The sequence below is a fragment of the Elephas maximus genome, chromosome 4 (genome assembly GCF_024166365.1).
Source record: "Elephas maximus indicus isolate mEleMax1 chromosome 4, mEleMax1 primary haplotype, whole genome shotgun sequence".
NCBI lineage: Eukaryota > Metazoa > Chordata > Mammalia > Proboscidea > Elephantidae > Elephas > Elephas maximus.
In genome coordinates, this window is record NC_064822.1 from 182,405,393 (window position 1) to 182,433,133 (window position 27,741).

Below are 27,741 nucleotides of genomic sequence, written 5' to 3' on the forward strand. Positions count from 1 at the left end.
ACACCTCACCTAATAGTGGCATTCAGTAAGTTTGTCATTGATGAAGTAAGAAGTAAAAAAAGATTTTGTGGAGAAACTGCTAGTTGCCTGCCCCAACAACCGTTCTCCCTTTCCTTCTTAATGACAAACTCTGAATTTTAGCTGGGCATATTGTTGCCTGGAACGCAAGACTGTATTTTCCTACCTTCTTTGTAGGTAGGTGTGACCACGTGACTAAGTTTTGGCCAATGAAATCTAAGTGGAAGTGTTGTGTGGGAGAGCTTCACAGGAGGTGACCAAGCTGGAAGGAACGTTTTTTTGCCCTTCTGCCTTTAGTCTTTCTTCCCCCAGCTTGGTTTCTCTGGCTAGAGTTCCAGCCACCATCTTAAAGCCATGAGGTGACCTTGAGAATGGAAGCCAAGAATTAGGATGGTCAAGCAGAGAGACAAAAGCCTGGGCTCCTGGTGACAAAGTGGAGCCACCCTGGAAGTTCTGGGCTGCTGAACTTCAGGTTTCTTTTCTACGAGAGAAAAATAAACCTCAGTTTTGTTTAAGACACTGTTATTTTAGGATTTTCTCTTATATTTAGCTAAATAAAATCCCAACTAATATAATCTCTTTGGCAACTTTCATTTTAAAATATCGAAGACTGGTGTAAGAAGAGTGTGAAGAATGAGGAATCCCCCATCTGAGTGTTAATCAAGCCCTCCTGGCTTCCCATTTTCCAGCTCCTGGAGCAGCATTTAGGAGACACCCAGTTGGTGCCTTGGCTGAAGTTTGGGATTGCAAGTAATAGAATCCAACTCTGGCTAAGTGAAGCAAAGGGGAATTTATCAGAAGGACAGGAGGGGTCACTGGCTTGGCAGGAGGTTGGAGAAGCAGCCTGGGAATGGACAGGAGTCTGAACAGCTCTGCAGTAGAGGAGTCAGGAACCTGCTGTCTGGCAGCAGGGCAGCCTGCTTAGTTCACCCCGACTGCTGCCAGCCCTGCCACCCCTGCTGACGCGCGCATGGATGGCCTCTAACCCATGTTCTGGTCCTTGCGATTGTCACTTAGTATCGAGTCTCAGGGTGGACTACACAAAGTCTGGGAGAGTATTATTATGATGGAGAAGTGGAAACCAGGAAATGGTAAACGTTCATTCACTATAGCCAACAAGCCAGGGTCAGGTGACTGGCAGCAACTTGATGTTTAGGGTCCCCAACCCTCCATGAAAGATTTCCCTTATATCTAATCTGTGCTTCTGGTCCATGGTACTTCCTATTTTGGGCCTGGCCACTCTATTCTTTCTTTTTTTAATTAAAAAAAAAAAAATTGTACTTTAGGTGAAGGTTTACAGAGCAAACTAGTTTCTCATTGAACAATAAATACACATATTGTTTTGTGACATTGGTTACCAGCCCCACGACGTGTCAAACTCTCCCTTTCTCGACTTTGGGTTCCCCATTACCAGCTTTCCCGTCCCCTCCTGCCTTCTCGTCCTTGCCCCTGGGGTGGTGTGCCCATTTGGTCTCGTTTTATTTTATGGGCTGGCCACCCTATTTTGATCTCATGGCTTTCTGTCTTTGTTTTTTCTTTGCTCTCTAAAGAATGATTGAACAGGAAAGTTCTAAAGAGATGTTAGAGGCGATCTACTTCAGTCTCTTTATTTTCTAAATAAAAATGCTATATTTTTCCCACATCTTGACTCCCATGTTTGTGACTCTAGCTGGTAATGACTTCACGTGTGTCTCTTTAGCATCCTGGTGTTTGGCCCTTGATTGTACCTGATTCTAACTAACCTTCTCAGGTAAAAGCCTAATCTCTCTCTGTCCCCCTTCATTCCTGTTATGACAGAAACATAATCCCCTTTCATGAGTTAAAAGAACTTTAATAGTCACCAAATATGTCTTCAGCTGTGACTCTGCCTTCACGTCCTCTCTTTATATTCACTCTAACATCAAATCTTAACTCTTTTTTGAAATGTCTATCCATTTCATTAATACCATCCCAGTCTCATCCTTTATCATCTCACAACTGAATTATTTTAACTATTTTCTAAATTGCCTTCCTGATGCCAGTGTTATTTCCTTTATCCATTTCCATGTCTCAGCAGACCGATCCTCCTACAATATCACTTTCATCTGTTTTAAGAGTATAGCGGTTAAGAACACGGGCTTTAGTGTCTCCCACTTGATAGCTTTATGACTTTGGGAAACCAATTATATTACCCGTCTTCAATTTCCTTTACTGAAAATGCATTTCATAAAAGCTATTCTTATAATAATAGGATAATACTGATATCTACTTAACAAGGTTGTTGTGATGATTAAATGAAATTACATATGAAAAGCACTAAGCCCAGCAGCTAGGATAAGGTAAAAAAAAAAAAGGATTTGATAAATGGCAGCTAATAATTAGTAGCAGTAGTGAACTTAAAAACACACAGTCCTCCATCAGCATGTATAATCAGGGCCTCCTGAGAATTTTCATCGGTGCTTGGATCTATGTGGGAATAATTCCCAAGGCAGGGGAGAGCGAATGACAGTCAAGGCCAGGAAGGTGATCCCTACTAGTTGGCTGAGTGTTCTTACTGAGTCAGTCTTCTCTTTCCACGCCAGCCCAACCCCCAGTCTTCACCCACCACTGCCTTGGCCTGGAAGATTCTAACCTGTCACCCTAGATATAGAGGATTCTCTTAAAATGCCCGCTTCTCCTGTGTCCGTCAGAATCTTTGCTTTCGTTCAGGCTCCCCACCCTGATCCTGGCTTTCTGATAGGCTTTCTGGCTCCTGACCATTTGGAGGGGCAAATATAGGAGTTTGTTCTTCTTATATTTTAGGTGGGAAAGCTGAAGCTCAAAAAAAGGGGAGGGAGCTCACACTGAAACCATGAATGTGAAGAATCCGGGAGGCCAGCCTTTTCTCTAGGTCCATGCCAGATCTGCCAACTCAGTCAAACTCCAGGCCGTGAACTGAGCTTTTCCACACTTTGGATTGGGATATATTTTTACTTTCCAATCCAATATACAGTGAAACCTGTGAGAGCCAGAATTCTATCGGACTGCCTTATTTTTCTGAGTCTTGCAAGTTTTCCATCTTTGATAGAGTGCGGTCTTACTATGTTTCTATTGCTCTCTATTAGTGGAAAATATTTGAATTTTCCGTCTCTGACAGGTTTCTACCTTACACATGTTCCAGCTTTCGCAGGTTTTACTGTACCTCCTCCAAGCAGCCTGTCCTGATTTGATCTCACCAAGTTGGGTGATGTGATAATAACTTGGAGGGACCCTATGGTCAAGAAAGAGTTCTTTGAGGTGACATTTAAGTTGAGGCTGAAAAATACGAAGGAGCCAGCCATGTGAATATCTTGGGGTCAGAATGTTCCAGATGAGGGAAGAAAGACAAGGCCCCGATGTGGGAAAAATCCTGGGTGTGTAAGGAACAGAAAGAAGGCCAATGTGGCTGGAACAAAAGATTGAGGCGAAGAGTGGTGGGAGATGATGTCAAAGAGATGGGTAGAAGCCAGACCATGTGGCACTTCGTAGGTCAAGGAAAGCTCTTTCTCCTGTGGGATGGGTTTGAACCACTAACCCATCAGTTAGCAGCTGAGCACTTAACTATTGTGCCATTAGGGCCCTTTACCTTGGGATTAACACCTGGCAAATTCATCTGCGATGTCAGTTCATTCTAAATTGATAGAATTGAAAATGTATGAACTAATTAGGGTTTTTAATTCTAATGGTAACATTTCCTTCATGTCCAGGCTCAAAGAGGCAGATTCAAGAGGCAGAGAGTCTACATGCTAAACTCCTTAGCATTAAAGACATGGATATATACACATTAGGTCTTGGATTTAATGTTCTCCTAACAGAGAACCTTTTCCTGACCACCTGGTCTGAAATAGCATCTCCCAGCTTACCCTTTCAATACCCTTATCCTGCTTTATTTTTTTGCACAACATTTATTACTGCCTGATTTATAGTACATATTGTCTATTAATTACTGTATTTGCCTCCTCCCACTAAAATATAAACTTAATTAAGCCAGAATTTTTAAAATTTTTTCACCATTATATCCCCAGCATCTACGACAGTGCCTGGCATGTACAAGCATTCAAAAAATAAAAGAAAAAGAATATATGTGTGTGTGTATATATCTGTGCATGGCACAGTGGTTAAGTGCTTGCCTGCTAACTGCTAACTGAAAGTTCCACAGTTCAAACCCACCAGATGCTCCTCGAGAGGAAGATGTAGCAGTCTGTTTCTGTAAAGATTACCGCCTTGGAGACCCTATGGGCAGTTCTACTCTGTCCTACAGGGTTGCTATGAGTCAGAATCAACTCAAAGGCAGTGGGTTTATAGACAGAAAATGAATGAACTGAAATACTTAATATATAAATGGACAATGGCCAGACCACATACGACAATAGAGACCTGACCCACAACCTCTGCAGTAGTCAGTCCAGGAACCCAAGCCATAACCTCTGCAGCAATGGGCCTGTCTCAGTCAGGACTTGGTCAAGGACGGCAGCTTCCCTGTTTTTTGTCAGAGAAAGCCAAATATGTTCCCCGAAACAATCACATAAGACGACCCACTTCTAGTTACCAACCTCCAGCTTCCTCACATCAACCACCTCCAATCAGAGCATACCGAAGCCTTTCTCTCTCTGTTTTTCAAGCCTTCCCTCTTTTTCACTATAAAGCTTTCCCATTCCCCTGCCTACCTTTAGCTTTCTACCAAAAGCAAATGATGGTCCCTTACTCCCTATAGCCAGGTCTGAATAAATATCCTCTGTTTATTCTAATTTGTGTGATCTTCGTTTATTTCCACAGAAAGAATAACCTACCAGGAGAGAGGTATGCTCTTCCTAGTGCGTTTTCTAACTTGGCGAAGTATAAGAGCTGCAGATGGCATCTTGGCTACCAGGCAGGGAAGACCTGTCTGAGGACATCAACATGGAAGTCAGCAAAGCTGGAGACGGAGGCAGGGAGAACAAGTCCTGATGATGTTGTCTGAGATCTTTGCTCCAGCGGGGGCTGAAGTCAGCTCTACTTCTGGACTTCTCAGTTTCAGGAACCAATGAATTCCCTGAAGTTGCATTTGCTAGTTTGAGTTTCTGTGGCCTGCAACCAAAAGAGTCTGGACCAGTACAACCTTTTCTTAGAACTAGGAACCAGATCTATTTCTACAGTCAGGTGGAGAACGAAGACTGGAAAGCACTGATGCTTTGGTCACAGGTGAAGTATTAAGCCCTGGCCCAGAAAAGCTTGGTGCCCTTGGAAGAAAGCCCTGGTGAGCTACTTCTGAAAAATCCAACACTGCAAACCTGTGGGGCACAGTTCTGCTCTAATACACACGGGGTGCAGTGAGTCGGAACCAACCTGACAGCGACTGGTTTTTCTAGAAAAGCTCAATGGGTCTTTGCCTAACACTGGGTGATGTGTTTGCTGGTCCAGGTACTGCACCCTCTGTGCAGTGCTGTCCCAGAGTTGGGCCCCCAGGCTACATTTTAGCCCCATTCTTCCAAGCAGCTCCTGGCAATGTGGCTGGATCGAGAGAAGTTTCCACCCTTAGCCACTTGCCGTATTGAAGCCAGACAGAACGGTAGGCTCTTGTGTTGAGCCCAGGTCACCAACCCTACTGACCACCTCTTGGTGGCAAATTCCATTTGATCAGGGATACTCAGCTTAACCCAGAAAGAGTTTCTGAATTTGAAATTCTGGGAGTTTTATTTCCTTTTCTACCAGAAGGCTCTGGGCTCTTCACGTAAATTGGTCCACACCTTCTCCAGGGGTTGGCATACCAGGGAATCTCAAGGAGATGCACAGTTTTAACCAAGGAACAAAATCTTCCCTTCCCGAGGACAAAGGTTGCCTACCTGTTTTATATTTGCATACTAAAAGAAGCCATTTAAGTGACTGCAGAATAAAGAAAATCCGCTCCTAGATGACTTTGTGTCTGCTTATACAGAGCAGCTGCTTCTGTGGTTTAAAAAAGTAAAAAGAGAAAAAAGCTCTTGTTTACCAGTACCCGGCACTGTGAACAATTTCTGCTTGTCAGGTTGGTTTCCTCTTTGTTTCCAAATCTCTGCTTCTATAATTTTGCACCTTCTGTCTCTCAGCTTAACCTTTCCTCTCCCAGTTTTGGAATCCTACTTTTTCTTTAAGGGTCAATCCAAGACCACACCACTGACAAATTAATTATATAATCAATTGTTCTATAATTTTTTCATATATATTAGTCTTTTCTCCTAACTAGTATACACACTCTTTGAGGGCAGAAACCGTATCTTCCCTGTATGTTCTTCAGCACAAAGCATTCAACAGACAGCTGGTGAGTGAGTTGTAACCAATGGTACTTGGATTTTTATATGAGGTGACACAACAGAAAAGCTTAAACTTTTTTGAAGTCTATAAAGATTGCCTTTGTAGATATTATTAGTATTTTAATTTTAAAATATTCTCATCAGACATACATTTTGAAAACAAAATTTTATTTTTGTTTAATGGTCAGGAAAGACAATATTCTTTTAAACATTTCTAAAATTAGTATTCATACATTTTACATTTCAACTAACTTAAATATTTTTAAAAAGATCTTGAATTCTCTAAAACTCACAATGTAAAAATCCTGCTACCTTTATCACCCTGAATTATAAAGTTTCCATAATAATTACTTTCCTCTTTATCTTCCCAACAAATATGTATGTAGCAGAAATACATTTTTTAAAGTAATTTCAACTTGTCAGAAGGTCAAATGATTCAAATTGTGGCTTAATTTAATGTTTCTTTTCTGTTGCTATAAAGGCGAATGTACAGTTTGACACTGTAAATAAAAAGAGCTTTTGTGTGCGTGTGTCCTAAAAACATTCCTCCCTAATTGAAACTTCTCCCTGTTTTGGAAGTGCAGTGGTAACGTAGCCCAGAAAAGTGTTGGAGGGCACATTTCTGAGTGCTTAGACTTTCTGTCTGCTTAGTGGCTCACTTCGAGAGGCTAAAGTGAAGGAATCAGATCGCCCTTCCCCAACTAGTTTTCAAAAGGTAGATCCATATATCTCTACCTGTCTATCTACTGAAAATACATATTCCTGAGTTGACATGCCATGCATAGTTATCTGAACTCAGAAACCTTTCAGATAAATATAAGATTTAAATCTCTTTTGCTGACTTTCCTTTAATAACATGTGAAAAAAACAAACTCTTATTTCCAGATCTGAAATTTGAGACTGCTTTTCCATTTCTTCAGCTCCTAATAAGCACTAAGAAGCAATTTGCATCAATTCTCCACCTACTCCTTGGCATCCCCGATTCCTCCAGCAGTTATTGCGAAGGTGGCTTCGTTTTCAGGCATCTCGGGGCTAGCAGAATACAAGGGAACAGAGGTTTATAAAAAGCTCTATTTCTATAAATACTGTAGTCATGTCACGGGCCTCATGCTCCCATCAGTCTGAGTCTCCAGAGACAGCTCGCAGAGTGGGACAGCTAAATGTGGACTACAGAATTTACCTACAAGGATCATCAACCCTTTCACACATAAACTGAACAAATTCTATAGATATGTTTCTAAATGCCAAAAATATCTCCCCGAACTTGGAAACAGGACAAAGGGATAACTGGATATTCGTTCAGTGCAGCGCCAGGCATTGTCTAGCAGACCCTCGGGCAGATCTGAGTCCATAGGCATGTGAGCCTTTCTGACTGACTGGGCTAATGTACTTCTGAAAATCAGCCAAAGAAACCCCTATGGATTACAATGGATGGCGCAGATCTGGGCAACGTTTTGTTCTGTTGTGGTGGGGTTGCCGTGAGTCAGAGGCCTGCTGGACAGCAACCAACAACAGACGAATGTAGGGGAAAACTGTGGAAGTCCTTGAAGTGGACTCAAAGATTACTAGTACCATCAATGGAAACAGGTTGTCCAGTTCTGTGAGAGCCCTGTGCCTCTCATCGTCTTTGAACTATTTTATATCTCTGTTTTAGAAAGCTATGAGTAATGCATATTATTCTTGTCCAGAAATGTAAATTGTGTGTGGTGGAATGCAACTGATAACTGTCCAATGGATACTGACCTGTTTTTCTCAGGTTTTTAAAAATCTATAATTTTAACATTCCTTATTTGACTACATAAACGTGGTACTTTGATTTCTCCTTTGGTCAGTTATAAAATCTTATTGGTTCTCTCATTTATCAATGAGTTAAATAAAATCTTTGACCTTTTATATTTGTATGTGAGTCATGGTTATATCATCTTTTAAATTTAATCCTTCAGTATACTCTACACCTCTGAATTAGAGGTTATTTGTAGAGAACTGGTAGCAATGTAGATGATTCTTGTCTGAGGGCAATGCAAATTATTCCAGTCTATAGCAGCGCAACTGTATTTCATTGTGTAGAGAGGCAACTGATTTTCTTCCAGTAGAAAAGATAACTTCAAATGTTACAATTTATTGCCCAGAAGGTTATTAACCTGTCTTGGAATCTGTCTCGGAAGAAATACAGCCAAAATGTTCCTTAGAAGCAAGGATGACAAGACTTCATCTTACATACTTTGGACATGTTATCAGGAGGGACCAGTCCCTGGAGAAGGACATCAGGCTCGGTAAAGTAGAGGATCAGTGAAAGAGAGGCAGACCCTCAATGAGATGGATTGACACAGTGGCTGCAACAATGGGTTCAATCATAACGATGATTGTGCGGAAGGTGCAAGACCTGGCAGTGTTTTGTTCTGGTGTACATAGGGCATAGGGTTACTATGAGTCGGAACTGACTCAACGACACCTAACAACATCAACAGGATATTAAACAGTTTTCCATCTATTAGCAAATTTATTTCGGTATTCTTTTGACTTACTATATAAATCTGTCCTTCAAACTCTTCTTTGAATCCTGGTTTTCTCACTAATTAATGAGTTGAATTAAATCTTTGACACATGTTCATTTTATATTTATTTGCATGTGTCTTAGTTATATAACCCATTGTCATTGAGTCGATTCTGACTCATAGTGACCCTATAAGACAAAGTAGAACTGCCCCATAGAGTTTCCAAGGAGCGGCTGATAGATTTGAACTGCTTACCTTTTGGTTAGCAGCTGAGCTCTGAACCACTTCACCACCAGGTTATCTAGTACTGCTATAACAGAAATACCACAAGTGGATGGTTTTACTAAACCAAAATTTATTCTCTCACAGTCTAGGAGGCTAGAAGTCCAAATTCAGGGTGACAGCTCCAGGGGAAGGCCTTCTGTCTCAGTGGGCTCTGGAAGAAAGTCCTTGTCATCAATCTTCCCTTAGTCTAGGAGCTCCTCGGCACAGGGACCCAGGGTCCGAAGGGTGTGCTCTGTTCTGGGCACTACTTTCTTAGTGGTATGAGGTCCCTCTGACTTTCTGCTTACTTCTCTCTTTTATATCTCAAAAGAGATTGACTCAATCTTGTAGATTGAGTTCTGCCTCATTAACATAACCGCCTGTAATCCTGCCTCATCAACATCATAGAGGCAGGATTTACAACATATAGGAAGATCACATCAGATCACAAAATGGTGGACAGCCACACAATACTGGGAATTATGGCCTAGCCAAGGTGACATCCATTTTTTTGGGGTGACACAATTCAATCCACAATGGCATATGAATCAGGTTTTAAATTTTGAGAATCATACTTTAGCATGTATTAGACAGCATAAACCAAAAACAGTATAGATTGTACAAAAAAGCTAAGTTTCATAAAGTCAATATGGATGTTAGACAGCTTTAAAGAGTTACTGTGCCTGGCTAGGTTGATTAGGAAAGGCTTCAGAAATAATAACTGAAGAGACTTCTGAGGAAACAGAAATGGGGCTATCCTAGGTAGAGAAAACAGCATGAACAAACAATCACAACAACAATAAAAAAAGAAATAGAAAAGCTTGTTTGTGACAGGGAAGTTGGAAAGAATAAGAAATTTGGTTTAGATATGCTGAGTTTGAGGTACCTGTGGGACATTCATGTACAGAAGTTCTGTAAGCAGTTGGCAATTAATATCCAAAACTTGAGTAAAAGGTTAGACTAATAGGAATTTGAAAATCACTGAGCATAAGAGAAAGAGCCTACTGTAAATACTTTGTGCTGTTATTATATCCAGGTTATGGTGACTGGATAGCAAAATATATCTAGCTACCATTTATTAAGTATTAATTACTAGATGCCAGGCTCTCCCTTATATTACTTTCCTTAACCTTTATGATAATCCTGTCAGGTATGTATTATTATCCACATGTTACAGAGACTGAGGTTCAGAGAGAAGCAATTTGCCCAAGATTACATTTTTGGAAAGTGAAGATGCCAGGGTTAGAGACCAAGGTATTTGACTCCAAAGCTCATGTTCTTAGTCATTCGATTAGATTGCCTCTCAAAGTGTTTTTTTTTTTTGGCAGCGGGGGTGAGGGGGAAGAGATTAGGCAGGATGCTTTGAGCTCACTATGAGTCAAGTTACTTCCCTTGGGAAATAGCAAAAGGGTCTCCCCGAAGGATGGTAATTGGGTATAGATGAAGTAGCTTTTGCTAGACTAAGACTGGAGATGAATAAGAAGGTCTAACTAGAATTAGAAAGTCATCTTTTGGTCTTGATGGAAAATACTTGGACAGCCATTTACGAACGGCAGGAAGGAAAATGAAAAGTCTCATATAGAGGAATAAGGAGTTGAGAAAGAGCGAAGTTGAGCACGGTATTGGCAAAGTTGAATCAGTTTTTTGTTTGTTTACTTTCTCCTAAAAACAGAATCAGAAACAAATACTTCAGAACCTTGACCATTTTTATATCTTTTCATTTTTTGATAATTATTTAAAATTTGTTATCCCTTTGAATTCAGTAGAATTCTTTATTTGTAGTGTCCACTAATCTCAGATATGCTAAGTGAAGTCAAACAAATAGGGTTTTCATTCACTCACTCAAAAGTTTTAAAGAGGGGAAAATGTGCATTTAGGGCCAGGAGAGATTATGGAAGCAGTAACTGTAGTGATGTTCAAGGAAAATGGCTGGGCTGCTTTTTATAGTCACTCCTGTACACCTGGAAATTTTCCTTCTAAGAACTTTTTTCCTGCAAGAATTCTTGGGAATTCTGTGTTTTCTTTCAACAAGGAAAGTCCTTATATCTCTTTAAGGGTAGTAGTTGAAGCCATGGAAGTAGCTATAATAGACTAGCTATGACTACCTTCAACAGTAAACTAAGAAATAGTGTAGTGGTTAAGAGTATAGTCTCTAGAGTCAGACAGCATAGATTTTGGTTCCATCTTTACTGGTTATGTGATTGGGGCAAGTTCATTCATTTTATTTGTTAACAAAATTTTTATTGAGCATCTATTATATACCTGTTGCAGGCACTTGAGATCCCTAAGTGGAAAAAAAAAAAAAAAAAAGACAAGAATCTCAGCCCTTGTGGGACTTATATGTGGGGAAGGAAAAGACAAACAATAAACAATGAACATAATAAATATATTATGTGATATGTTAGAAATACGTTAGTATGTGAAAGCTGGACAATGAATAAGAAAGACTGAAGAAGAACTGATGCCTTTGAGTTGTGGTGTTGTAGAAGAGTAGTGAATATACCATGGACTGCCAAAAGAACAAACAATTCTGTCTTAGAAGAAGTACAACCAGAATACTCCTTAGAAGCAAGGATGGCAAGACTATGTCTTACATACTTTGGACTTGTTGTCAGAAAGGATCAGTCCCTAAAGAAGGACATCATGCTTGGCAGAGTACAGGTCAGTGGAAAAGAGGAAGACCCTCCACGAAGTGGACTGACACAGTGGCTGCAACAATGAGTGCAAGCATAACAACGATTGTTAGGATGGCTCAGGACCGGGCAGTGTTTCATTCTGTTTAGGGTCGCTGTGAGTTGGAACTGACTCGACAGCACCTAACAAAAACAACGTTAGAAAATGACATCTATGGGGAAAGAAAAAAAAAAGGGCAGGGTAAGGAGACTGGAAGTAAGGGAATTGAGAGAAGACCAGTTGCACTTTTAAATGGAGAGATCAGGACACACTTCCTGAGAAGGTACCATTTGATCAGACTTAAAGTAATGAGGATGATAACCAAATGGAAAGTCGTGTGGGGGAAGATTGTTCTAGCCAGAGGAAACAGTAAGTGCAAAGGCCCTACAGTAGGAGCAGGCCTGGCATGCTTATAGAACATCAAGAAGACCATTGAGGTTGAGGGACAGTGAGAAAGGGGGAGAGCAGGAGGAAGGTAATAGGGCCAATCACATAGTGCCCTGTAAACCACTATAGAGACTTGGCCATTTACTGAGTTGAGAAGGGAAGCCATTGGAGGGTGTTAAGCAGACGAGAGACATGCTCCTTATCTTTTACAAATGATCACTTTGGCTTCTGTGCTTAAAATAGACTGTAGAGGGACAATGTTTCCTAACTGCTTGGGGCACTGGTTTCCTCATTGTGAAATAGGCGTAATAACCTCTATCTCTTAGGATTGCTGTTATATATATTGAAGTAATATGGATAAAGCACTTGGAGTTTGGCCTAGCACACAATAGCCACTCAATAAATGTTAGCTATCATTACCATCATCGTCTTCTCTCCCAAACAGTTTTCTCTAAAGTTAAGGAGAATTCTTTGTGAGAAATCATTAGGGACCAGAAAGAAATGAATACATGCTGCACGATAAACTAAGTTTTGGTATTTTACGCTCTGATCTAGTTTTGTTGTTTTTATTCAAATTTATAGAAATTTGGCGTAACTAACGTCTATGATAATTTACTTTAATTATCTTTTATTGAATCTGCAAAGCCATAGTAATCTCTTGGGGCTGTAAGAACTAGAGGAATTGTTTGTTCCTGTAAGTTTAGAGGACTTGATGAATATACAAATGAACGAGCATGTAAGTGAAGTCATATTCATTTATTAATTCAACAAATAGCTATTGAGTACCTACTATGTGCCAGGTACCATGCTAGGTGCTGGGGATATTAGTGAACAAGACAGAGTCCTTGTTGTGAAGGAGATATTCATGTAAACAATTACAAGTCAGAGTAAAAAGTGTCAAATATTCTAGTAACAAGATGGAACAACCCAACTCACTACTTAATTCAACAAAGAATATCTGTAGCAAATTTCTAGAAATTGCTGAAACTCTGCAAAACACAGTATTTATGTATTATAGTCTCCTGGAGGTACAGGTGATAAAAAGTAAATGATCCGAATCTAAATCAGACAGATGGGGGAACTGATTATTTAATATTTATTCAATGACAATGAATAATAAACACTGTGATTCATAGCAAAAACCAGATTAAGAACCCATCTGATTTTTTGGCTGCTTTTTTCTGCCTGGGGTAGACCTAATACCCTAAGTGAAAGAAGTAGTACGGTTGGTTAATCAGTCAGTCACAAATATTGCACATCTACTGTTATGGATTGAATTGTGTGCCCCCAAAATGTGCTGTAAATCCTAACCCCAAAGTAGTTATAAAGAGCCCTGGTGGTGCGGTGGTTAAAGCATTCGGCTGCTAACCGAAAGGTTGGAGGTCTGAACCCATCAACCACTTCACAGGGGAAAGATGTGGCAGTCTGCTTCTGTAAAGAATTGGAAACCCTATGGGGCATTTCTACTCTGCCCTATAGGGTGGCTATGAATCAGAATCGACTCATGGCTGTAGGCTTGGTTTTTAGTGGTTATAATCCCAGTTGGGAATGGGTTTTCTTTGCTATGTTAATGAGGCGTTATTAGTGTAGGGTGTGTCTTAAATCAATCTTTTTTGAGATATAAAAGAGATTAAACAAGGAAGCAAAGAGCAGAGATGGGGGAAGATAGGTGCCATGCCACATGATGATCACCAAGGAGCTAAGGAACAGAAGCTGAAGAGACAACGACCTTCCCCCAGCGCGGACAGAGAGCGAACCTTCCCCTCGTGCCCTGAATTTGGACTTCTAGCCTCCTAAACTGTGAAAAAATAAGTTTCTGTTTGTTAAAGTCACCTACTTGTGATATTTCTGTTATAGCAGCACTAGATAAGTACCTACTATGTCCCAGATGCTAGGAACACAGTGGGGAGCTGGCAGGTGCTTTCCCTAGCCTCAGGGAATTTACTGTCTGTCACACACTAGGTATGATACAGAAATCATTACCAATAGAATGTAAGTTCCATGAGCGAAGGGGCTTGTTTTTTTTGGTTCATTGCCCTATCCTCAGAGGCTAGAACAGCTGACACATGGTAGATTCTCTGTAAAAATTTGCTAATGGATAATCCTTAATTAAGTAAAATACTGTGAAAAATACAGAGTACAGTCTCAACTGTAAGGATCAGGGAAAAGTTCCGTGAGGAAGTGATGTTTAAAGTGAAACCTGAGATGCAAACAGGCGTTAACCTGGCCAAAAGAAAGGCGGCTATGTTTCCATGCTCTGTGCTTTCGACACTTACCATGCCTTAGCTGGGATTGATTGTTTCATTACCCAGCTGCACTGTAAGCTTTGGAAGGTCAGGTATCAAGCTATTTGTCAACAGAGTCCCTGAATCCCTACTGCCTAGCACACAGTAGGGACTTCCCAATGAACTGAATGACTTTTGAGAAGGAAATTACAAACATGTAGCATCTGCCAGTGGTGTAATTATAGCCTTTCAAAAAAACAAAAAATAAATAAACCCATTGCCCTTGAGTCAATTCTGTTTAATAATACCACATGCACAAAATCCAATGAGGAATAAGACATTTACCTGTCATAAATCTTGGCAATTCTCAGTTCTCCTCTTCCCTTTCGCAAACTTATTCTTGTTGTTGAAGCATGAGCCAGAATGTGTCCCCCGATGGGTTTTTTGGGATCTGCCTGAAAGCTGAATTAATAAAAGGCAGTTTCAGATTTCTTCATCTGGCTGCAATCACAAGGCAACATTTCTGTAGGGATGCATTCTAAATAAGCAGAGGCTTCTTCACAGACTACAGAGTGGGGTGAGTTTTGAGCTGCCGTATACCCTATTGTCAACTAGTTCAGGCTTCCTTCTGAGATTCCTATGATAAATATTGCATGTTTTGTTTGACTTTTTAAAATTGTTTTATTGTGGTCAAAATATATATAAAAAACATTTGCCAATTCAACATTTTTTTACATGTACAATTCAGTGACATTGAGTACGATCAACATGTTGTACACCTATCACCACTGTTGCCAAATTATTTGACAACCATTATCGGAAAACTCAGTGCCCCCTAAGCAAACACTCTCCCTTTTCCCATCCCACCCACCCTGTAAGCACTAATAAAGGTGCTTTATCTATCAGGGCTTCAAACTGATTCATTCTGGTGTGAACTCCTGCTGGGAATTTGCATTCAAGTTCGCAGACCATGCTAATGCTGCCTGTTAGGGATCAACTCTGAGAACCACTAGTAGAGGAGTGGTTCTCAAAATTTGTTATACATAAGAATTACCAGGGAATCTGCAAATTCTAAGAAGGGAATGAGTCAGTTCAAGCCCTGGTATCTACATATTTGCCTATTTCTTTCTTTCTTTTTTTTTTTTTAAATTGTGCTTTAGGTGAAAGTTTACAGAGCAAATTAGTTTCTCATTAAACAGTTAATACACAAATTATTTTGTGACATTGGTTGCCGATCCTGCGATGTGTCAACACTCTCTTCTCCACCCAAGGCTCCTTGTTTCCATTTGTCCAGTTTTCCTGCCCCTTCCCACCTTCTCGTCTTTGCTTTTGGGCAGGTGTGCCCGTTAGTCTCCTATGCATAAATTGAACTGTGAAGCCCATTCCTCACCTCTGTTATTGTTGGCTCCATGTTGTTGTTGTTATTAGGTGCCATCCAGTTGGTTCCCACTCATAGTGACCCTATGCACAATAGAACGAAACACCACCTGGTCCTGTGCCATCCTTACAACTGTCACTATGCTTGAGCCCACTGTTGCAGCCCCTGTGACAATCCAACTCATTGGGGGTCTTCCTCTTATTCACTGACCCTTTATTATACCAAGCATGATGTCTTTCTCCAGGGACTGGCCCCTCCTGATAACATGTCCAAAGTATGTCAGATGTAGCCTCGCCATCCTCGCTTCTAAGGAGCATTCTGGTTGTACTTCTCCCGAGACAGATTTGTTTGTTCTTTTGGCAGTCCATGGTATATTCGATATTTTTCACCAGCACCACAATTCAAAGGCATCAATTCTTCTTCTGTCTTTCTTACTCATTGTCTAGCTTTTGCATGCATATGAGGCGATTGAAAGAAAATACCATGGCTTGGGTCAGGCGCACCTTAGTCCTCAAGGTGAGATCTTTGCTTTTCAACACTTCAGAGAGGTCTTTTGCAGCAGATTTGCCCAATGCAATGAGTCTTTTGATTTCTTGACTACTGCTTCCATGGGTATTGATTGTGGATCCCAGTAAAATGAAATCCTTGACAACCTCAATCTTTTCTCTGTTTATCATGATGTTGCTTATTGGTCTAGTTGTGAGGATTTTTGTTTTCTTTACATCGAAATGTAATCCATACTGAAGGCTGTGGTCTTTGATCTTCATCAGTAAGTGCTTCAAGTCCTCTTCACTTTCAGCAAGGAAGGTTGTGCCATCTGCATAACTCAGGTTGTTAATGAGTCTTCCTCCAATCCTGATGCCCCATACTAGTCCAGTTTCTTAGATTATTTGCTCAGCATACAGATTGAATAGGCATGGTGAAAGGATACAACCCTGACGCACACCTTTCCTAACTTTAAATCATGCAGTGTCTCCTTGTCCTGTTTGAACAGCTGCCTCTTGATCTATGTACAGATTCCTCATGAGCACAATTAAGCATTCTGGAATTCCCATTCTCTGCAATGTTATCCACAATTTGGTATGATCCACACAGTCAAATGCCTTTGCATAGTCAACAAAACACAGGTAAACATCTTTCTGGTATTCTCTGCTTTCAGCCAGGATTCATCTGACATCAGCAGTGATATCCCTGGTTCCACGTCCTCTTCTAAATCCAGCTTGAATTTTTAGAAGTTCCTTGTCGGTATACTGCTGCAACCACTTCTGAAATACCTTCAGCAAAATTTTGCTTGCATGTGATATTAATGATATTGTTCAATAACTTCTGCATTCGGTTGGATTACCTTTCTTTGGAATAGGCATAAATATGGATCTCTTCCAGTCATTTGGCCAGGTAGCTGTCTTCCAAATTTCTTGGCATAGATAAGTGAGCTGTTCTAGCGCTGCATCCATTTGTTGAAATATCTCAGTTGGTGTTCCGTCAATTCCCAGAGCCTTGTTTCTCACCAGTGCCTTCAGTGCCTTGGCCCTATAAAATAGACCTGTTTAATCTTTGGCTGAAGGGTGAACCTCAGGAGTGACTTCAGTACTGAGTTAAAAGGGTATTAGTGGGCCATACTCTTGGGGTTTCTCCAGTCTCTGTCAGACCAGTAAGCCTGGTTTTTTTTTTTTTTTTTTTTTAATTTTGTTCTACATTTTTCTCCTGCTCTGCCCGGGACCCTCTATTGTGATTCTTTTCAGAGCAGTTGGTGGTGGTAACCTGGCGCCATCTAGTAGTTCTGGGCTCAATCTGGTGGAGGTTATGGTAGTTGTGCTCCATTAGTCCTTTGGACAAATCTTTTCCCTTGTGCCTTTGGTCTTCTTCATTCTCCTTTGTTCCAGATGGGATGGGACCAGTAGATGCATCTTAGATGGCCACTTGCAGGCTTTTATGACCCCAGATGCTACTCACCACAGTCAGATGTAGAACAATTTCTTTATAGACTATGTTATGCCAATTGAGCTAGACGTCCTCTGAGACTATGGTTCCCAGCCCTCAGCCCAATAGCTCAGTCTCTCAGGGTGTTTGAGTTTGTCTGTGAAGCTTCTATGACTTTGCCCTGGTCAAGTTGTACTGACTTCCCTAGTATTGTATACTGTCTTACCCTTCACCAAGTGACTGACTTATTTTACTCAGAAAGTTTTCAAGGTTCATACATGTTGTAGCATGTATCAAGACTTCACTTCTCTTTATGGCTAGGTAATACTTCATTGGATGTATATAGCACATTTTGTTTATCCGTTCATGATGGACATTCAGGTTGTTTCCATATTGTGAACAATGTTGCAATGAACATTAATGTACAAGTTTCTGTTTGAATTTGTTTGACTTTTTAAAAGCACAAATAAAATATTATTTACTTCTTAGAATAATTCTTAGGGTTAAGCAATTTTTCTTTATAAAATACAAAGACTGGATTCATTTAGTCATTCATTCATCTATTCACTGAAAAATATTTATTAATGTCCCACTGTCTGCCAGACACTATTCTACGCAATGAAGATAGATACAGTCTAATAAATAAGAAAATACCCAGTCTTTCCGTGGGATACTATGTAAATGAAGACAGATTTAGAACCTCCTTCTTGTTCATTAACTGTATGTTGGAAGCCTTCAATGTCATACTAGTTATTAATCTGCAGTGAGAATAATCTTGGAAATATCTTTGCCTTCATCATTGATGCCTAAAGATTATTCTTCTAAATTAGGTTAATCAAAAGATAAGCTCTTACTGTGTCTGATTACGATTGCAAGGTAATCACAAATATTATTGACACTCATCTTGGGAGATATACTCACTAGGGGACTACCACTCACTTGGCAAGAATTGACAAGAAATAACCCTGTCCGTGAGCCCTTTAAGAAAGCCTGGGTACAAAATTCCTCAACAAAATGTAAGGAAACCAAACCTCATAGCATATTAAAAGGATTATACACCATGACTAAGTGGGATTCATCCCATGAATGCAACGGTGGTTGAATATACAAAAATCAGTGTAATATGCCACATCAATAGAACGAAGCAGAAAAAAACACATGATCATCTCAACTGATGCAGAAGGAAGTCTAGGCTTAGAAATCATCATAAAGGGACTAAGCATAGATCTAGAGGTTATACTTGGTCAAAATAGACTGTGACATAGCATAACAGCCTTGGCTCTGGGAGAATAAGCTAATCCAAATTCTGCTTGCTCCATCAAGGTAGTCAGGATTCTGGGTAGAATTTATGGCTTTTAACATTTTTTTAAGGTCACTTTTTTTTTTTTTTAGTACTTTGATAATTTAATATAAGATATAGACTTCCCCTTCCCCAAGAAAATGCACATATGTACATCTACAAAAATTTTCACGTTAGTTTAGGAGATTCATGGGCCTCCTTCTCTGGCATGTTGTTGTTAGGTGCTATCGAGTAGGTTCCGACTCATGGTGACCCCATATACAATGGAAGGAAACACTACCCGGTCCTGCGCCTTCATCACAATTGTTGTTATGCTTGAGCCCATTGTTGAAGCCACTGTGTCAATCCATCTTTTTGAGGGTGTTCCTCCTTTTCACTGACCCTCTATTTTATCAAGCATAATGTCCTTCTGTGACTGGTCCCTCCTGATAACATATCCAAAGTATGTAAGACGAACTCTCGCCATCTTCCCTTCTAAGAAGCATTTTGGCTGTACTTCTTCCAAAATAGATTTGTTTGTTCTTCTGGCAGCCCATGGTATATTCGCTATTCTTCTCCAACAGCATAATTCAAAGGCAGCAATCAATTCTCTGTCAGTCTTCCTTATTCACTGTCCAGCTTTTGCATGCATATGAGGTGACCGAAAATACCATGGCTTAGGTCAGGTACACCTTAGTCTTCACAGTGATATCTTTGCTTTTCAACACTTTAAAGAGGTCTTTTGCAGCAGATTTGCCCAATGCAATAAGTCTTTCGATTTCTTGACTGCCGCTTCCATGGGTGTTGATTGTGGATCCAAGTAAAATGAAATCCTTGACAGCTTCAAACTTTTCTCTGTTTATTATGATGTTGCTTATCGGTCCAGTTGTGAGAGTTTTTGTTTTCCTTACATTGGGTTGCAATCCATACTGAAGGCTGTAGTTTTTGATCTTCAGGAAGTGCTTCAAGCCCTCTTCACTGTCAGCAAGTAAGGTTGTGTCATCTGCATAACGCAGGTTGTTAATGAGTCTTCTTCCAATCCTGATGCCTTGTTCTTATTCATATAGTCCAGCTTCTCTGATTATTTGCTCAGCAGACAGACTGAATAAGTATGGTGAAAGGATACAACTCTGATGCACACCTTTCCTGATTTTAAACCATGCAGTACACCCTGGTTCTATTCAAACCTGCCTCTTTGTCTATGTACAGGTTCCTCATGAGCATATTAAGTGTTCTTGAATTCCTATGCTTTGCAATGTTATCCATAATTTGTTATGATTCACACAGTCAAATACCTTTGCATAGTCAATAAAACACAGGTAAACATCTTTCTGGTATTCCCTGCTTTCAGCTAGGATCCATCTGACATCGGCGATGATATCCCTCCTTCCAAGTCCTCTTCTGAATCCAGCTTGAATTTCTGGCAGTTCTCTGTTTATATACAGCTGCAACTGTTTTGGGGTTATGTTCTGGCATAGATGGGTGGTAATAATAACAATAACTAAGATTTATTGAGCCCTAACTATGTGGCAGATGCTCTCCTAACTGATCTAATTTAGTTCCCTTTGTTCGGATTCCATATTTAGTAAATAATCTCAGAGAGTAAAATAATTCAGGTAAGGCATTAGCAGTGACTGTCACCATTATCACTTCTCTGCTTTCCTAATTCTGACTCAACCACTTATTCCCTATGTTACTTTGTTCCAGTTACCTAACCTTTATGAAGCTTGGTTTCTTTATCTGTAAAATGGGAATAGAAAGATCTTTTCTCCTAGGGTTGTTGTGAAGTGAGGATTCAAGATATAGTTAATATAACTTGCTGGGAGTTTACTATGTTCCAGGAACTGTGCTAGGTCATTTATATACAGTGAAACCTGTGAGAGCTGGAACTCGACGGGACTACCTTGCTTTTCTGGGTCTCCCAAGCCTTCCCGCCTTGACAGGCTGTGGTCTCACCCTTTACTATCGCTTGTTTTAGTGGAAAATATTTTAGTTTTCCTTCTTTGGCAGATTTCTGCCCTACACAGTTTCTTCCAGCTTTTGTAGGTTTTACTGTATATTAGTTCTATATTACAGCAATCTTGGCACATAAGAGATCCTCAGTAAATGGTAACTATTATTATTTAACTGAACAGTTCAGTTAAAACAGTCATTCTTTCAGTGAAATGTAGACCAAGAAACTTTTCTGAAAAAAGTTTCTTTGAACGTCTCGAGTATTTCAGCAGCTATAACCAAGTCTTGAGGTGAAGTACATGAAGGTGTAATAGCATTCCACATTCTTTTGGAGGGCTTTAATTTACTTCTATTTCTGACCAAGTAAAAACAGCTGCAGACAACCACCCACAACCCTCCTTTAGCCTATTCCCTCATTTCCCCTTCTTTTGTATTTTCTTCTCCTTGTCTTTTCTCCTATTCCCAGGGGACGGGGGAGTACGGTGAGAGAAGGAAGAAGAGATGATGGTAGATATTAGGAGGGGCCGAGAAAGATTGCTCCATTTCTCCCCCTCAGGTTGAATAGGATACAGCATAATATATTGTTGAGGGTAAGACCAGGACAGCCTGGCCTCCAAACTTCAAATTAGGGTGCTGGGGTCATAAAGTTAGGGCTATGGTGAAGATTCTTCACAATTTATGAAGGCTGTCATGTAGGGCAAGTGATATTTTTCTGGGGGTGAGGGGAGGGTAACATAGTAGGCTAAAAGAGCATCAGTTTTGAAGTCAGAGATAAACAAAAAAACCAAGCCAATTACCATTGAGTCAATCCCAGCTCATAGCGACCCTATAGGACAGAGCAGAACTGCCCTCATAGGGCTTCCAAGGCTGTAAATCTTTATGGAAACTGACTGCCACATCTTTCTCCCACGGAGTGGGTGGTGGGTTTGAACTGCTGACCTTTTGGTTAGCAGCTGAAAGCTCCCCGATTTTTTAATTGTGTGATTGGCAAGAGTTTAAGTACTCCGAGCCTTGGTTTCCTCCTTTATAAGTCAGCAATAATAGTTAGAATGCCTACCTCAAATACTATTTGGGGCATGGACCTTGAAAGGCATAGTAAGGGACAAGCTTAACGGACAATAGGCACTCCTGGTGCTTTTGACTTGCTGGTGGGAAAAATTTACAGATGGGGTCTGCTGAGAGAAAGGCTGAGTGAATGTGCCCAGGAATGAGGAGGAGGCTTAGAGACTAAGGGAAGACTGGGAGAGAGGCGTACTGCCAAGAGAAGAATTTTGGGGAAAGAGCTGACATCGTTAAAAAAAAAGAAAGGGTATGTTTAAGAAGTTTTGCTAAGTAACTTTGCTCTCCTGTTTCCTCCCAAAATATGCAGAAAAATCTATACTTTTTGTCAACATTCTAGAAGGTGATTTTTTTTTTTTTTTGGTGTGTGCGGGGTGGGGGGGGGAAGGGAATACAACAACATATTTCACTAACAGAACACAGAGGCCCAAGAAGCTTGAGTTATGTTAAGGTCACATGAGAATTACATAAAATGATGCAAGAACGTACCTGGCACACAGTACCAAAACAAAAAAAGCCAAAACCACTGCTATCGAGTCGATTCCAACTCATAGTGCCCCTCCAGGACAAAGTAGAACTGCCCATAGGGTTTGCAAGGCTATATAGGGCCACTATGAGATGGAATCGACTCGATAGCGGTGGGTTTGGCTTTTGGTTCTTTAAACCTTTTGTGGAAGCAGACAGCCACATCTTTCTCCTGTGGAGCGGCTGGTAGGTTTGAACCGCTGACTTTTTGGTTAGCAGCTGAGCACTTTAACCACTGTGCCACCAGAGTGCCTTTTGACACATGGTAAGCAATCAATACATGTAAGTTCTCTTAGTTTTGTGGGGGAGGAAAATGAAGTTTAAAGAGTTTAAATGACTTGTGCAAGGTCACCATGCTAGTGACCATGGCACAGTGTTTTTCCTCTAACCACACTGCCTCTTAATTTATGCAAATGATGTTGAATCAGTAGGTGATGTTCTGAGAGAATAAACCAACTGCGCATTTACATGACTGCAAATGTTCTAAGATGACCTTTTGTTCTAGCAAAAGAAACACACGAATGAAGCAGGTGGCAACGTCTTGATCTTATTTGTTGCTCATCTTATTATTTGCCCTGGTGTGGGGCTTCACAGGCTGACACTTGGACTTTTTTTTATCCTAGGCCTTCATCAGCTGGGTCATTCCAGTTTTCAAATCTGTATCTGTAAGCCTTCGCTAGGAGCTACCCTCTGCTGTATCATACAGCAGCTCCTCGCCTCTATAATTTTGTTCCTTTTTAATACGATGTGCCATCAAGTATAATACATGGGATATAAGCCTCAATTATTGTCAGCGTACTTGGGGACTCATACCAATTATAGTGATATTTCTCTGACAGGCCCCAGGCGAGCTGCAACTTGAAGTTCCTCAACACTGAGAAACAAAACATATTTTCTTTATGGGAGCTTTTCTAATAGCGTTTGAAATCCTTCAGTTTAAAACTGTCCTGGCTTTTCTCATTCAGTTGTGGCAATTTTTGTGCTTTATCTGAAGACATGTATTAATTTGTCTTGTTATAATTTAATATATTTTGGAATATACTAATTATAGTGAACCTTGTTCCCTTACAACTCTGCTACATGGAGGACATGATGTTTCAAAGCAGATTTACCCAGTGAAAAGACTAGCCTTTGCTGCCTTCTCCGGCTCTCTGCTGAGCTCACGCCATTACAAATCTCCTCCCCTCTCCAACTGCAATCATTGCCTTTCTGCCACCACTCAATTTCTCCTTTCATTTTCTTATCGGCGGCAATTCAAAATTGTTTTACTTTTTTTGAAACTTTGTACAAATATAAGAAAAAGAACCCCACCTGACCTAATTTCTACCCATTTCCTTCGCCCTTTAATTCTAGATCGACAGTTGTAGCCTCTTCAGCGTTCCCTCCCCACACCTGAAGAAAGAAAATTGCTCTTTAACTTGTACTGCTTTATTTGAATGCAACCCACTTCCTCCCTCTGAGCCAATGAGTCATTTTCTCTTTTTAAAGAGAGCCTTAAAAATCTTCCGTTTCTCTTTAGTTTAATTTAAAATTATTCTCTGTGTAAAGTACTTCATGTCCTGTGTCTGAAAGACACCCCATAGAAGAGAGAAGATTGCCTTAACCACTCAGACACTACACATAATGCGTGACCTACCAAGTCTTCAAAATTTTGAAGTGAATGGACATCACTTATTTCTCTTTTTATGGAGACAAGGATTTTTGTCTCTTTCATTCACTAGTGAACTCCCAGAACCTAGATACATAGTAGATTTTTTAATAAATATTTGTTGATTGAATAAATGATTGATTCCTTCCTCTCCAATCTTTTTAACTTGCTCAATACCATTGGTGAAGTTAATATTTTTCACATTGGAATGTCCTACAGTTAAACAGAAAATACTCATAAAAAGGTATCGAAAAGTGAGAGATTTATGAAACTGCAGAAGATGTAGCAATACTATTAGGGTTCATTTAGAAAATGCCTATAGAGATACATTCACTTCCGAACAATTCATAGAATTTATACTATCATATCAAATATCTTCTAATATATATGTCAGTGACTCATCTCATATGCTACTATATGGTGTATTACTTTGGTATCAAAGTACTACACCACTCTGTATTGTTACCATCAGAGTAATAATTGATTTAGGCAAGAGTCTTTAATGGGTGTTAAAACCAATAGGTGAAAGCTTATTGGGGAACAAGATATTTATACAGTCTCAAAGTATCACCCCACACATTACTTATTAATTACAAAGGCAAAAAGGTCTTTTACAATGGAGGAATCTTGTGAACACCATCTTAATAATATGGTCAATTTTAACATCCCTGATAATGGAACAAAGTCCCATCGTGGGCCTCATATGGTACACTGAGGAGGCCAGACTACTGTTTATGGAGTGTTTCTGCCAAAAATGTTTACCATTTTAAATAATGAGAAAAAAAAAACAGATGGCTCCAAATTGAGTGACATTCTGCAAAAATTTGACCTGTGCCCTTCAAAAATGTCCGTGTCATAAAAATTTAGCAAAGGCTGGGGAGTTATTCTGATTAAAGGGGACTATAGAGATATGACAACTAGATGCAATGTGTGATCCTCCATCGATCTGGACTCTAAAACAAATAAAAAAAAAAAAACCTCAGCAATGATAAAGGACATTATTGGGGCCCCTGACGACACTTGAATATGACTATATTAGATAACAATATTATGTCAGTGTTAAATTTTCTGAATGTGAGAACCGTATTATGGCTTTGTAGAGAACGTTCTTAGAAGAGATACACGGACGTATTAAGAGGTGAAGTGTCATGACGTCTGCAAATAGTTCTAGAAACAAAAAGGACAGCCCTCAACTGGTTCATACACACACACACACACACTATATATATGTGTATATGTGTCTATGATACATTCAAATGCGTGGTTGTTAAGTGCCATGGAGCTGGCTCTGACTCATGGCAACACTACGTACAACAGAATGAAATGCGGCCTGGTCCCGCGCCATCCTCATAATCGTGGCTGTGTTTGAGCCCATCGTTGCAGCCACTGTGTCAGTCCATCTCTTTGATGGTCTTCCTCTTTTTTGCTGACCCTCTACTTTACCAAACACGACGCCCTTCCCACTATATATAGATACACATGATCTGCAGACGTCATGTCTACATGTGAGTACGTCTGTGTGTGTGTAGAGAGAACGTTGTGAGATCTTTTCATTGATGAACCCAAGTGAACGGTAATGTGTATTCATTGTCCTACATTGAATCTTTCCTCTGGCTAAAAATTTTTCTAAATAATAAGTTGTTGAAAAAATTTCAAAAGAAGTAATATCATGAATGGGGGGCTATTTTGATTGCTTATTCAGATACATAATGCTCAAATTTTTTAAAATGGCAATGAACCTTTCTTTGAATTTTCTGTTCTTACCATCCTGCTTTAGTCCTCCCTGCCTCTCTATACACTGCCAGATACCTCTCAGGGAGAGCCATCAATAGTTATGTTACGTGCACAAATACATCGACAGGTTCTGAACATGCCGCGTGTGGACTGAAATGATCTGTTTTCTTCAAACGGGAAGGAGGCTTCTCTCGTACAGCCTCTTACAAACATATCTCACATATATCATGTAGAGAAGCCTGCATTTGTATTTGTAGGTTAACAGCTTATCAGTGTAATGGAAGCCATTAATTTATCTGGAAGATAGTTTTTTATTTCCCGAGGATATTTTTCTTATTGTCCTCCACTGCTCCTTTAGTCCTAGACCAAAGAGGTGCTCAAAGTATCTCTGAAGATGGTTAAATTATTGCTTTATTCTATAAAGAAGTCAAGAAAAATAGATTCTAGACAAGAAATAAGTGATATTTGCAATTATGAAGTAATATGCACTGTGTAATAACATGACTTGTGTGCCACATCAAGAGTGATTCTTTTGAAATTATTTTCTGTTCTGCCCTCTAGTCCTTTTGACATTAACCTCCATGAAGTACGGAAGCAGAATGTTGGGACTCACGTCATAGTTGCTCCTGGATCTGCAGTCATTTGATTGGTCACAAACACAGCTACATTATATTCTGTATCAAGAAATACAATTAAGAAGAGGAGGACAATATAAATTAAAGTTCACTGGTTAAACTTCAGAGTTTTGGGATATTGCCCCATGATTTTATTTCCTAAACAGAATCATAATACTGTTTTTTCATGGATAACAGAAATTATTTATTTAAAATTCAAAATCAAACCCACTGCCGTCGAGTCAATTCTGACTCATTGCGACCCCAGAGGGTGTCCAAGGCCATAATCTTTACAGAAGCAGACTGCCACATCTTTCTTCCAAGGAGTGGCTGGTGGGTTCAAACTGCCTACCTTTCAGTTAGCAGTCAATTGCTTTAACCACTGCGCTGCCAAGGCTCTTCTATTTATTTATAGTTATGTTTATTTAGATACCTTATAATATTAGTACCAATATTTTTGGTCAATAAAAAGCCTTGCATTACCATGAAGGTAATGTAACTATTTTTTACAAATGTATTACCTCCCGTCATATTCCCGGCTTCTCTGCAAAGCCTACTTGGCAACCATAGTCATGGATGCAATTCTGGTAGCACCACTTTATTTAAACGATCTACCTTCTGAGATTTTTTGGAGTCGTGACAACATCTGGGCCAGTTTTTGCTGCCGTTCAGCCAACTCCCCACGACCACTGAAATCCACTCGGAAAAGTGCCATTATTGAATCAATGATCTGCACAGGGTTCACGTCAAAATAAACATGCATTTGGAAATGGAAGGAAGAAGTTAATTTGAAGAGGAATCAATGGGAGAAGAAGGATATGCTGCACAGCTTTGTGAGAGAGCAAGATTTCAAAGCTTGTACCAGTAGTTTGAAGATGCCTGCTTCCTCATGGAATTTTGCTGCTACGTAATCAAGTAGCTCCATCTGATGTTCGCCTGGTGAGAAATGCAGTGAGATGACGTTAAACAGCCAGAAGAAGCAGAAGACTAAGATCATTCATGTCCTAGGGGGCCAGGCAAAATCTCTGAAACTCTGATCCTTGAAGGATTTTCTTGATGATTTATGACTTCATTAGATATGATTTCATATTCTGCCTTAGCATACATGCCCAATGCACATTAACCAAAAGACAAAGACCAAGAAGTAATTTGAGGGCATTTTAATACCTAAGGACTTACCAGATGATAAAATTTGGGGACTGACTAAATTAATTTGGAGAAAAGTGAAATAAAAGGAGAATAGAACAGTGCCAAAATGTTCTGTCACTCAAATAGTAAATCAGTGCTGCCAACCTGAAAAGAA

At 40.0% G+C, this 27,741-nt stretch overlaps 1 protein-coding gene across 2 annotated transcripts in view; it reads right to left on the minus strand.

Annotated features, from left to right (window-relative positions):
• Window positions 1–6,578: 6,578 nt before the first annotated feature.
• Window positions 6,579–27,741, minus strand: part of DMC1 (DNA meiotic recombinase 1) — a 56,788-nt gene continuing 35,625 nt past the window's right edge. For both annotated transcript variants that reach the window (XM_049884437.1, XM_049884436.1), the window contains 5 exons: window positions 27,301–27,374; window positions 27,054–27,168; window positions 26,438–26,498; window positions 14,674–14,790; window positions 6,579–7,316 (listed from right to left, as the gene is read on the minus strand). In XM_049884437.1, coding sequence (XP_049740394.1) covers window positions 7,247–7,316; window positions 14,674–14,790; window positions 26,438–26,498; window positions 27,054–27,168; window positions 27,301–27,374 — 437 coding nt within the window. In that variant the 3' untranslated portion in view covers window positions 6,579–7,246. The remainder of the gene's footprint in view (window positions 7,317–14,673; window positions 14,791–26,437; window positions 26,499–27,053; window positions 27,169–27,300; window positions 27,375–27,741) is intronic.